The 11,131-nt window shown below is 42.4% G+C and overlaps 1 protein-coding gene across 1 annotated transcript in view; it reads right to left on the bottom strand.

Moving 5' to 3' along the window:
* Positions 1-11,131, bottom strand: part of Atp6v0a1 (ATPase, H+ transporting, lysosomal V0 subunit a1) — an 80,538-nt gene that overhangs the window by 52,747 nt on the left and 16,660 nt on the right. The window contains exon 2 of the mRNA XM_013037426.1: positions 9,893-10,053. Within this exon, the coding sequence (XP_012892880.1) occupies positions 9,893-10,009 (117 nt within the window). The 5' untranslated portion in view covers positions 10,010-10,053. The remainder of the gene's footprint in view (positions 1-9,892; positions 10,054-11,131) is intronic.

The following is an 11,131-nucleotide window of genomic DNA, read 5'->3' as shown; positions in this document are numbered from 1 at the left end:
CTCTACCACTTGAGCCACAGCGCCACTTCCGGCTTTTTTCTTTTTGCTTATGTGGTGCTAAGGAATCGAACCCAGGGCCTCGAGCATGCAAGGCAAGTGCTCTACCACTGAGCCACCTTCCCAGCCCCCCCTGGGTTTGATCCAAATGCCACCGAAAAAAAAAGCAGAAAACCACAACCAGGGGCTGGGGAGGTAGCTCAGTGGTAGAGTGCTTGCCTTGCATGCATGAGGCCTGGGTTTGATTCCTCAGCACCACATAAGCAGAAAAAGCTGGAAATTACACTGTGGCACTAGCTTTGAGTTGAAGAGCTAAGGCCCCATGACCAAAAAAATCCCCAAAAAACCCACAACCACCACTACCAGGATATGACCCAGCAATCCTACCGTCTCACTTTTGGGTATCCTATGCAAAGAAGTGAAATCTATGCAAAGGTAAGTGAAACTATGGGGAAGAGAAATCACTTCTGTGTTCACGGGATTATTCATCAAAGCTAAGTATCTATCAACAGATGAAGAAAGTGTGGGACATTATATTAAGTAAAATAAACCTCACAGAGAAAAGAAAAATACCTCATGATCTCACATGTAGAATCTTTAAAAGATAAACTCATAGAAGTAGAGTAGAATGATGGTTACCAGAGAGGAGTAGGGGGAAGTGAGGGGATAGAGAAGTTGTTGGTCAAAGATTATAAAGTTTCAGGTAGGAGAGGTTAAGAAGGACAGGAGGAGTTGCTGGCCAAAGGGTAGAAAGTCTGACAGGAGGTGGTTTTGAGATCTATCACACAAAAGAGGTAACTATAGTCAAAGACAATGCACTATACATTTCAAAATAAGTTTCTTACTACAAAAATGATAAGAGATATCCACATTAATTACACACATACATATATAAATAAAGTCACTGTATTCCACAAATGTATATAATTAGGGAGTTAAGTGTTGGTGGCTACTGCCTGTAATATTAGTTACATAGGAGGCTGAGATCTGAGGATGATAGTTAGAAGCCAGCCCAGACCGACAAATTTGAGAAACTCTTATCTCCAATCAGCAAAAAGCCACAAGTGAAGCTGCGGTTTAAGTATTAGAGTGCAAGCCTTTAGTAAAAAAGCTAAGGGACAGCACCTGAAAACTCTTACTCAAAACATGAAAAAATTGGGGCTGGGAAGGCAGTTCGGAGTGAGCTTGCCTTGCATGCATGAGGCCCTGGGTTCGATTCCTCAGCACCACATAAGCAGAAAAACCTGGAAGTGGTGCTGTGGTTCAAGTGGTAAAGCAGTAGCCTTGAGCTGAAGAGCTCAGGGGCAGCATCAAGGCCCAGAATTCAAGCCCTACGACTGACCCCTCCCCCCAAAAAATGCCAAAAGCAATGATACATATTGCAACATAGATGAACCTGAAAAACTTTGTTAGGGAAAAGAAGCCAATCATAAAAATATACATTAGGAGCTGAGAATGTGCCTTAGTGCCTTAGTGGTAGAGTGCTTGCCTAGCATGCATGAAGCGCTGGGTTCTATTCCTTAGTACCACATAAACAGAAAGAGCTGGAAGTGGCACTGTGGCTCAAGTGGTAGAGGGCTAGCCTTCAACAAAAAGCCACTCAGGGACAGTGCCCAGGTCCTGAGTTCAAGCTCCATGACTGGCAAAAACAAAACACAAAAACATTATATAATTCCATTTATACAATCTATATAGAATGGGTAAAGAAAGTTCATTACTCTGATTTCCAGAGTGAGGTGGGGTATAGTGTGGTGATGGAGGGAATGGGGAGACTGCTAATAAGTTCAGGGTTTCAGAAAGTTGTAAACCTGTGGTAATGGTTACATCTGGAAATACATCAAGAACTATTATTAGATTTCTTTTTTTTTTTGGGGGGGTGTCTGATTGTGAGGCCTGAACTCTGGGCCTGGGCGCTGTCCCTCAGCTCTTCAGCTCAAGGCTAGCGTTCTACCACTTGAGCCACAGTGCCACTTCTGGCTTTTTCTGCTTATGTGGTGCTGAGGAATCGAACCCAGGGCCTCAGGCATGCAAGGCAAGTACTCTACCATTGGGCCACCTTCCCAGCCCCTACATCAAGAACTATTGAAGTGCACATTATACATGGGTGAATATGATGGAACATTAACTATATGTATTTCAGTATAGCTTTAAAAAAAAATAAGAAGCTAGGTGCTGGTGGCTTGTAATCAATCCTAGCTGTTCAGGAGGCTGAGATCTGAGGATTGTTGTTCCAAGCCAGCCAGGGCAGAAAAGTCCTTGTGAAACTTTTTTTTTTCTTTTTTTTCTTTTTTTGCCAGTCCTGGGCACTGTCTCTGCACTTCTTTTGCTCAAGGCTAATTGGAGATAAGCGTCTCAGACTACCTGTCCAGACTGGCTTCAAACTATGATCCTCAGATCTCAGCCTCCTGAGTAGCTAGGATTACTAATATGACCGGCCAGTGCCTGACTTCAGCAAAAAATAATATTTTTTTGGCCAGTCTTGGGGGCTTGAACTCAGGCTTGGGCACTGTCCCTGAGCTTCTTTTGCTCAAGGCTACTATTCTACCACTTGAGCCACAGCAGGGCTTCATGCAAGCTAGCAAGCATTCTAGCACTAAGCCACATTCCCAGTCCCATGAGACACCTACCCCCAACCCTACCCACCAGTGAGACTCTAATCTCCAATTAAGCACTCAAAGAACAGAAGTAGCATTGTGGCTCAAGTGGTAGAGCGCTAGCCTTGCAGAAAGGCTCAGGGACAGAGTCCAGGCTCTGAGTTCAAGTTCCAGGCCTAGCACAAAGAAAAAATAAAAAGAATCTTATAGAAGAAATAAGCAAGCCGGGCGTCAGTGGCTCACACCTGTGATCCTAGCTACTCAAGAGTCTGAGAGCTGAGGATCATGGTTCAAAGCCAGCCTGAGCAGGAAACTCCATGAGACTCTTTATTTCCAATAAACCACACAAAAAACAGGAAGTGGCGTTGTGGCTCAAGTGTTAGAGTGCTCACCTTGAGCTGAGGAGCTCTGGAACAGCATTCAGGCCCAGAGTTTGAGCCCCATGAACGACAAAAAAAAAAAAAAAAAAAAAAAAAAGCAGAAAATGTAATAAAATTTAACAATCTCATTCTAAATTTTAAAATGAACATGAATCCAAGCACTGGTGGCTCTTGCCTATAATCCTAGCTACTCAGGAGGCTGAGATCTGAGGATCACAGTTTGAAGCCAGCTTGGGCAGGAAAGTCTGTGAGACTTTTTTTTGGTCAGTTGTAGGGCTTGAACTTAGGGCCTGGGTGGTCCCTGAGCTTTTTTCCCACAAGGCTAGCAACTACCACTTTGAGCCACAGTTTCACTTCTAACTTTTTCTGAGTAGTTTATTGGAGATAAGTCTTACAGACAGACTTTCCTGCCCAGGCTGGCTTTGAACTGCAATTTTCAGATCTCAGCCTCCTGAGTAGCGAGGATTACAGGCAAGAGCCACCAGTGCCCAGCTCTAGGAGGCTCTTACATCCAATTAACCACCAGAGAATCAGAAGGGTCCCTGTGGTTCAAAATGAGAGCTAGCCTTGAGCGACAAAGCTCAGGGACAGCACCCAGGCCCTGAGTTCAAGCCCTAAAACCAACAAAAAAAGAATAAAAATGAATATGGAAAAACACAGAGAAGTTAGAATAGGCAAGATAATTCCGATAAAGTAGAATATTTACCCTATAAAACATCAAATCTTAGAAATGACAATTGCTATAAGGACAGAGATAAATAAGCCAATGAGCCAAAAAAGAACTTAGAAACAGATCCAAATTGTATGTGAAAATTTGATACTTTACATATGAGATCACAAATCATAAAATAAGAACACATAATCAAAAAGTTGCTCTGAGCAGGAGCTGGTAACTCACCCCTATAATTCTAGCTACTTGGAAAGTTGAGATTAGGAGGATCAAGGTATGAGGCCAGCTCAGGCATACACTCAAGACCCTTTCTCAACAATAGCTGGGATCAATCCTAACTATGTGGGAGCTGAGAACAGGAGTACTGCAAATCCAGGCTTGGACAAAACATACAAGAGACCATCTCAACAGAAGCTGGGCATGGTAGTACACACATGTAATCTGATATATGATGGGAAGCCAAAAAAATAAGAGGATTGTAGTCCAAGTACATGTCCAAGCAGGAAGTGAGACCTTATCAAAAATAACCAGTGCAAGGGCTGAGAAGGTGACTCAGTGGTAGAGTGCTTGCCTAGCATGCATGAGGCCCTGGGTTCGATTCCTCAGCACCACATAAATGGAAAAAGCCAGAAGTGGTGCTGTGGCTCAAGTGGTAGAGTGCTAGCCTTGAACTGAAGAGCTGAGGCACCCAGGCCCAGAGTTCAAGGCCCATGACCGACAAAAAAAAAACACAGTGCAAAAAAGGGACTGGAGGCATGACTCAGTAGTAGAACACCTGCCTAGAAAGCATAAGGTCCTGAGCTCAAGTCCTAGTAGTGCCAAAAAAAAAAAAAAAGTTGTAAGACAATTGGATATTCATAGGGGGTGGAGAACTAGACTCCCTACTACATATCTGTGTACATATACTACAGATATAGATATATAACAATAATAAAACCTAAGGAGATCAAAATCTGAAGATCAAAATCCTTTTAATTTTGCAAGAAAAATGTACATAATGTTAGAATACGTCAGGTTCTTTGTTTTGCTTTATTTTGTTTTCTTGAGAGAGGGTCCTCTATAAAGTCCAGGCTAGCCTTGAGCTTGAGCTTCCTACCTCAGCCTCCGAAGTGCTTTTCTGGACACACAAAACAGGGCTAGGAGCCAGGTGCTGATGGCTCACATCCATAATCCTAGCTACTCAGGAGGCTGAAATCTGAGGATCATGGTTCAAAGCCAGCCTGAGTAAGAAAGTCTGTTAGACTCTTATCTCTAATAAACTACTAAGGAAAAGAGAAGTGGCACTGTAGCTCAAGTGGTAGAGCACTAGCCCTAAGAAAAAGAATCTTAGGTACAGCACCCAGGGCCCAAGTTCAGGTCCCAGGACTAGCACAAAAAAAAGCCGGGGAGGAGACTAGGAATGTGGATCAAGTGTTATACCATCTGTCTAGTGAGCACAAAGTTCAATCTCCAGTACTAAAAACAAAAGAAGGAAGAGGAAAAGAAAGGAGAGGAGGAAAAGGAAGAAAAGGAGAAGGAAGAAGAGAAGGAGGAGGAGAATAACAATGATGATGATGGTGGAGGTATATAGCTTAGGAATAGAGTGCTTGTCTAACAGGTTGTAAGTCCTGGGTTCAATCACCAGAACTGAAAAACAAAACAAAACAAAACTTGCACATTTCAGTGTTGTTAGTGATCCCTAACTAGATCAGCCCTAAGTTCATTTTTCCTTTTTAAAAATGAATTGTAGCTGGGAAGGTGGCTCAGTGGTAGAGTGCTTGCCTGGCAAGCATGAGGCCCTGGGTTCGATTCCTCAGCACCACATAAGCAGAAAAAAACAGAAGTGGCACTGTGGCTCAAGTGGTAAAGTGCTAGCTTAAGCTGAAGAGCTGAGGGACAGTGCCTAGGACCAGAGTTCAGGCCCCACAACTGGCAAAAAAAAAAAAAAGAGTTGTTATTAGTAATTGCAGAGGAATAATTAAAAAATCATTTTTTGTAAGTATCACTGTAATCACTGAGATTTCAAAGCAAAGGATATAAAAACTATTAGGTAGAAAGGTTTGGGAGAAAAGGATATTGATACAACTCTCAAAAGTATCACCCCACATTATTTATTAATCACAAGGATAAAATGCCTTAACAGTGGAGAAATCTAGCAAACAATGCCTTAGTCAGGTGATCAAATTTACTTCTACCAATAAAAGAATAAATTATATCATGTACCTTCTAATACAATACATTTAGACATACTATCATTTATGTAGTATTCTTGACAAAACTGTTGAACTTAAAACAAATCATGAGGAAATAATGAGCCAACTTCAAACTGAGAGACTTGCAAAATTGAATGGACAATCCCAAAATATTTTTTTAATCAAACTATACTTTTTATTGAGCAGGAAAAATCAAGTTATACTTTTTATTGAGCAGGAAAAGATAGGTTTGATTTTCCCCTTGGCTATTCCTCATCACCATCACCTCAATGGTTTTAATATCACCATGTGTTTCTTACTTCCTGCTTATTCTAGTGACACAGGTCAGAGAGATTTATTTTCCTGCTATGGGACTAGAGTTTGAACTCAAGACCTCAAGCTTCCTTGGCTTACTAGTTCATTTAGTGCTTTACAGTTTGTGCCTGGATTTTTGCTGGTTATTCTGAAAGTAGAGTCTTGAGGATTATTTTTGAGCAGGATGGCCTCAAGCCAAGATCCTCTGGATCTCAGCGTCCTGAGTACTTAGAATTGTAGGTATAAGCCACAGGTGAAAGGCCTAGGGTTTTATCCCCAGCATACAAAAGAAAAATGAAAAAAAAACTCTTCTTAATGTAATTTTTGTTTGTTTTGGTATAAAAATATGTTTTTCAGAAAAATAGTATAAGCCGTGTGCCAGTAGCTCACACCTGTAATCTCAGCTACTCAGGAGGCTGAGATCTGAGGATCAAGCTAAAAGCCAGCCTAGGCAGCAAAGTCCATGAGACTCTTATCTCCAATTAACCACCAGAAAACCAGAAGTGGCACTGTGGCTCAAGTGGTAGGGCGCTCACTTTGAGCTGAAGAGCTCAGGGACAGTGCCCAGGCCCAGAGTTCAGGCCCCACAACAGACCAAAAAAAAAAAAGTAATAGAGATGACAACAGGCAGTAGGTTTATTATTTTAAATGATTTAACAAACATTGCTAAAATTTAAATTTTAATATAATAAATATTAATAAAGATAAGTTACATAAGTAAGAACTCTCTTTGATCCTCAATAAATCTTGTTTTTTCTTTTGGCAGTGGTGGGGCTTGAACTCAGGATCTGGGCACTGTCCCTGAGCAATTTTGCTCAAGGCTTGTACTCTATCACTAGAAAACTCAGCTCTATTTTTAGTTTTCTATCTAGGCTGGCTTTGAACTGTGATCCTTAGATCTTAGTCTCCTGAGTAGCTAGAATTACAAGTGTAAGCCACTGATGCCCATCCCCAGTCAATAAATCTTTTTTTTTTTTTTGGTCCAATTGTGGGGCCTGAACTCTGGGCTTGGACGCTGTCCCTCAGCTCTTCAGCTCAAGGCTAGCGCTCTAACCACTTGAGCCACAGTGCCACTTCCGGCTTTTTTTCTTTTTGTTTATGTGGTGCTGAGGAATTGAACCCAGGGCCTCAGGCATGCAAGGCAAGTGCTCTACCACTGAGCCACCTTCCCAGCCCCCAGTCAATAAATCTTAAAAGAATATTAAAAAATACTGGGCCAGGCATCACACCTGTAATCCTAGCTAATCAGGAGGCTGAGATCTGAGGATCAAGGTTCAAAGCCAGCCCAAGGAGGAAACTCCATGAGACTCTCTCTCTTTTTCTTTTTTTGGGGTCCGGTCGTGGGGCCTGAACTCTGGGCTTGGGCACTGTCCCTCAGCTCTTCAGCTCAAGGCTAGCACTCTACCACTTGAGCCACAGCGCCATTTCCGACTTTTTTCTTTTTGCTTATGTGGTGCTGAGGAATAGAACCCAGGGCCTCAGGCATGCAAGGCAAGCACTCTACCACTGAGCTATCTTCCCAGCCCCCTCCATGAGACTCTTAACTCCAATAAACCACTCAGAAAACTGGAAGTGGCATTGTGGCTCAAGTGGTAGAGCACTAGCCGTGAGCTGAAGAGATGAGAGACAGCACCCAGGCCCAGAGTTCAATCTTCATGACCGACCAAAAAAAAATAAGAAATACTGGGGAAAAAACTTTTTAGTGTTTCATATACCTACAATCCCAGCACTTGGGAAGGTAGAAGGATCACTGAGTTTGAGGCCAATCTGGATTATACCTCAAAATGAAATAAAGTAAAACATTCTTTTGAAAGAGGTCCTATGGGTGTGGTTCAAGTGGTAGAGCACCTGCCTAACAAACATAAAGCCTTGAGTTCAAGTTTCAATACCAAAGAAATAGATGTACTAAGATCTTTGTCCTAGAACAACTATCATATAGGTATGCCAAAAATATACTTAAGAATGTACATATAGGGCTGGGAATGTGGCTTAGTGGTAGAGTGCTGCCTGGCATACATGAAGCCCTGGCCTTTATTCCTCAATACTACATAAGCAGAAAAGGCCAGAAGTGGCACCATGGCTTAAGTGGTAGAGTGCTAGTCTTGAGCAAAGGAAGCTCAGGGACAGTGCCCAGGCCCTCAGTTTAAGCCCCAGGACTGGCAAAAACAAAACAAAAGAATGTACATTTATTAAACAGAATCAGAATCAACCTTAACATTCATAAGCAGGAAAAACTGCATGTGCTTAAAATGATTATAGAGCAGTTTTTTGGGTTGTTGTTTTTGTCAATCGTGGGGACTGAACTCTGAGCCTACACGCAGTACCTCAGCTCTTCAGCTCAAGGCTAACCCTCTACCACTTGAGCCACAGTGCCACTCCAGCCTTTTGTTATGTGGTGCTGAAGAATTGAACCCAGGGCCTCATGCATTCAAGGCAAGCACTTTAGCACTGAGCTACCTGCCCAGCCCCATATAGAGCAGTTTTAAGCAATGAACCACAACTACTTAAATTAATATGATCAAATCTCAGAAACAATGTTGAACTTAAAAAGCATTGGTTGAGCCAGGTGCTGTTAGTTCATGCCTATAATCCTATCTACTCAGGAGGTAGAGATCTGAGTATCATAATTCAAAGCCATGCCAGGCAGGAGGAAAGTCCATGAGACTCATTTCCAATTAACCACCAGAAAAGCAGAAGTGGAGCTATTGCTTAAAGCAGTAGAGTGCTAGCCTTGAGCAAAAGAGTTCTGGGACAGCACTCAGGCCCCAAGTTCAAGCCCCATGACTGACCAAAAAAAAAAAAAAAAGATACAATACCCATAACCAGAAAACATGCCTATCTTCTTGGTGCATAGGTCATAGATGAAGAGAGAAACTTTAACCAAGTACTCCACTATGAAATGTAAAACCATGACCATGATGAATGAGAGGTACATGGAGCTCTGGGACTATAATAGGAAGATCTGAGTCAGGGAACACTGCCTTTCAGCAATGTGTATTAAGACTTCTTGATCAGATTATAAACCTCATAGTACACACCTTCTACCTTTAGCAGTACTGGGGTTTGAATTCAGGGCTTTGTATTTGTTTTGTAGTTTTTACTCTTAGATTGTTCATTTTCTTTTGATATCTTCACTAAGTACTCAAAATAAAATGGGCTATCAGTATACACGCTTACTTATGCACAATGTATCTATACCTACATGCCTGATATTTTGTTTATAGGAACTCAAAGTGAAAAGTTAGTTTGCTATCTTTCCTCTCCTAGCATTCCAAACAAGTACCTTGAGAGTGCTTAGGATGGTTTTCAAAGAAAGTGCTCTAGCAAAGGCATGGAAGGACTAACACAAAACATTTTTACGCCAGGTGCCAGTGGCTCATGCCTATAATCCTAGCTACTAAGGAGGGTGAGATCTGAAGATCACAGTTCAAAGCCAGCCCGGGCAGGAAAAGCAGTGAAACACTTATCTCTAATAAACCACCAGAAAACCAGAAGTGGGCTGTGGCTCAAGTGGTAGAGCACTAGCCTTGAGCTGAAAAGCTGAGTGACAGGGCTCAGGTCCAGAGTTCAAGCCCCATGATCAACAAAAAAAAAATTTTTTTTACTTCTATAAACATGGCATGTAGTCTACATTCTGTAAGACAGTTCTGTATTGTTACTCCTTTATTTTTGCAAACAAAAGCAAAACATTTATAATAAAGCCATTAGACATTAACAAGAAAAACAGTTCAGTGGTCATCAAGAAGCAGCCCCACAAGTACTTACATCACGAAACTGAACCTTCCCGAGTTCTCCTAATTCACTGACGCAACAATAAGCAGCTTCTGACTGTAGAAATAACTGAGCCAGAGTCATCTCCTCACTGCGGAAAAGCTCCCCCATGGTGGCAGAAAGTTGTCAACAGAGTCTCTGAATTTTACTGCAACCTGAAGTAAGAGAGAAAATGCTGTGACTTTGGTAATTACCTAGAACAATACCCCAAAGTAAGGATCTTCTTCCACCTCTTGCTGACAATAGTTGTCTTTAACACCTGTTTTGATGAATAAAAATAAAAAATAAAAAGAGGAAATGAAAAAGTGCAATCCTATGGAGTATCATAAAAAATAAAAATTTTTAAAAAGTTGGGCTGGGAAGATGGTTCAGTGGTAGAGTGCTTGCCTTGCATGCATGAGGCCCTGGGTTCGATTCCCCAGCACCACATAAGCAAAAAGAAAAAAACTGGAAGTGGTGCTGTGGCTCAAGTGGTAGAGCGCTAGTCTTGAGCTGAAGAGCTGAGGGACAGCCCTAGGCCCAGAGTTCAGGCCCCACGCCCGGACCCCCCCCAAAAAAAATTTTTTTAAAAAGTCACGGCTCTTGTCTGTGATCCTAGCTACTCAGGAGACTGAGATCTGAAGATCATGATTCAAAGCCAACCTCAGAGTATCTGTGAGACTCTTTATCTCCCTTAAATTTTTTTTTAGAAGCCAGAAGTGGAGCTGGAGCTTAAGTGGTAGAGCGCTGGCCTTGAGCACAAAAGCTCTAGGCCCAGAGTTTAAGCCTCACAACTGGGGGGGGGGGGGGGGAAAAGGCTGGGAATGTGGCTTAGTGGTAGAGTACTTGCCTAGCACACATGAAGCCCTGGGTTCGATTCCTCAGTACCACATAAACAGAAAAGGCTGGAAGTGGCTCTGTGGCTCAAGTGGTAGAGTGCTAGCCTTGAGCAAAAGAAACTCAGGGATAGTGTTCAGGCCCTGAGCTCAAGCCCCAGAACTGGCACACATACACACACAAAATTATTTCCTTTACAATCAACTGAGTCAGGCCTGGTAACTATTGTGGGCTCAATAGCTAAGAATACACCCAGATTGCTGGGCGCTGGGGGCTCACTCCTGTAATCCTAGTTAGGAGGCTGAGACCTGAGGATCGAGGTTCAAAGCCAGCCTGGCGCAGGAAAGTCCATGAGACTCTTATCTCCAATAAACCACTCAGAAAACCAGAAGTGGTGCTGTGGCTGAAGAGCTCAAG

The sequence above is a fragment of the Dipodomys ordii genome, unplaced genomic scaffold, assembly GCF_000151885.1.
Source record: "Dipodomys ordii isolate 6190 unplaced genomic scaffold, Dord_2.0 Scaffold7, whole genome shotgun sequence".
NCBI classification, from domain to species: Eukaryota; Metazoa; Chordata; class Mammalia; order Rodentia; family Heteromyidae; genus Dipodomys; species Dipodomys ordii.
This window is presented reverse-complemented; position numbering and strand designations above follow the sequence as displayed.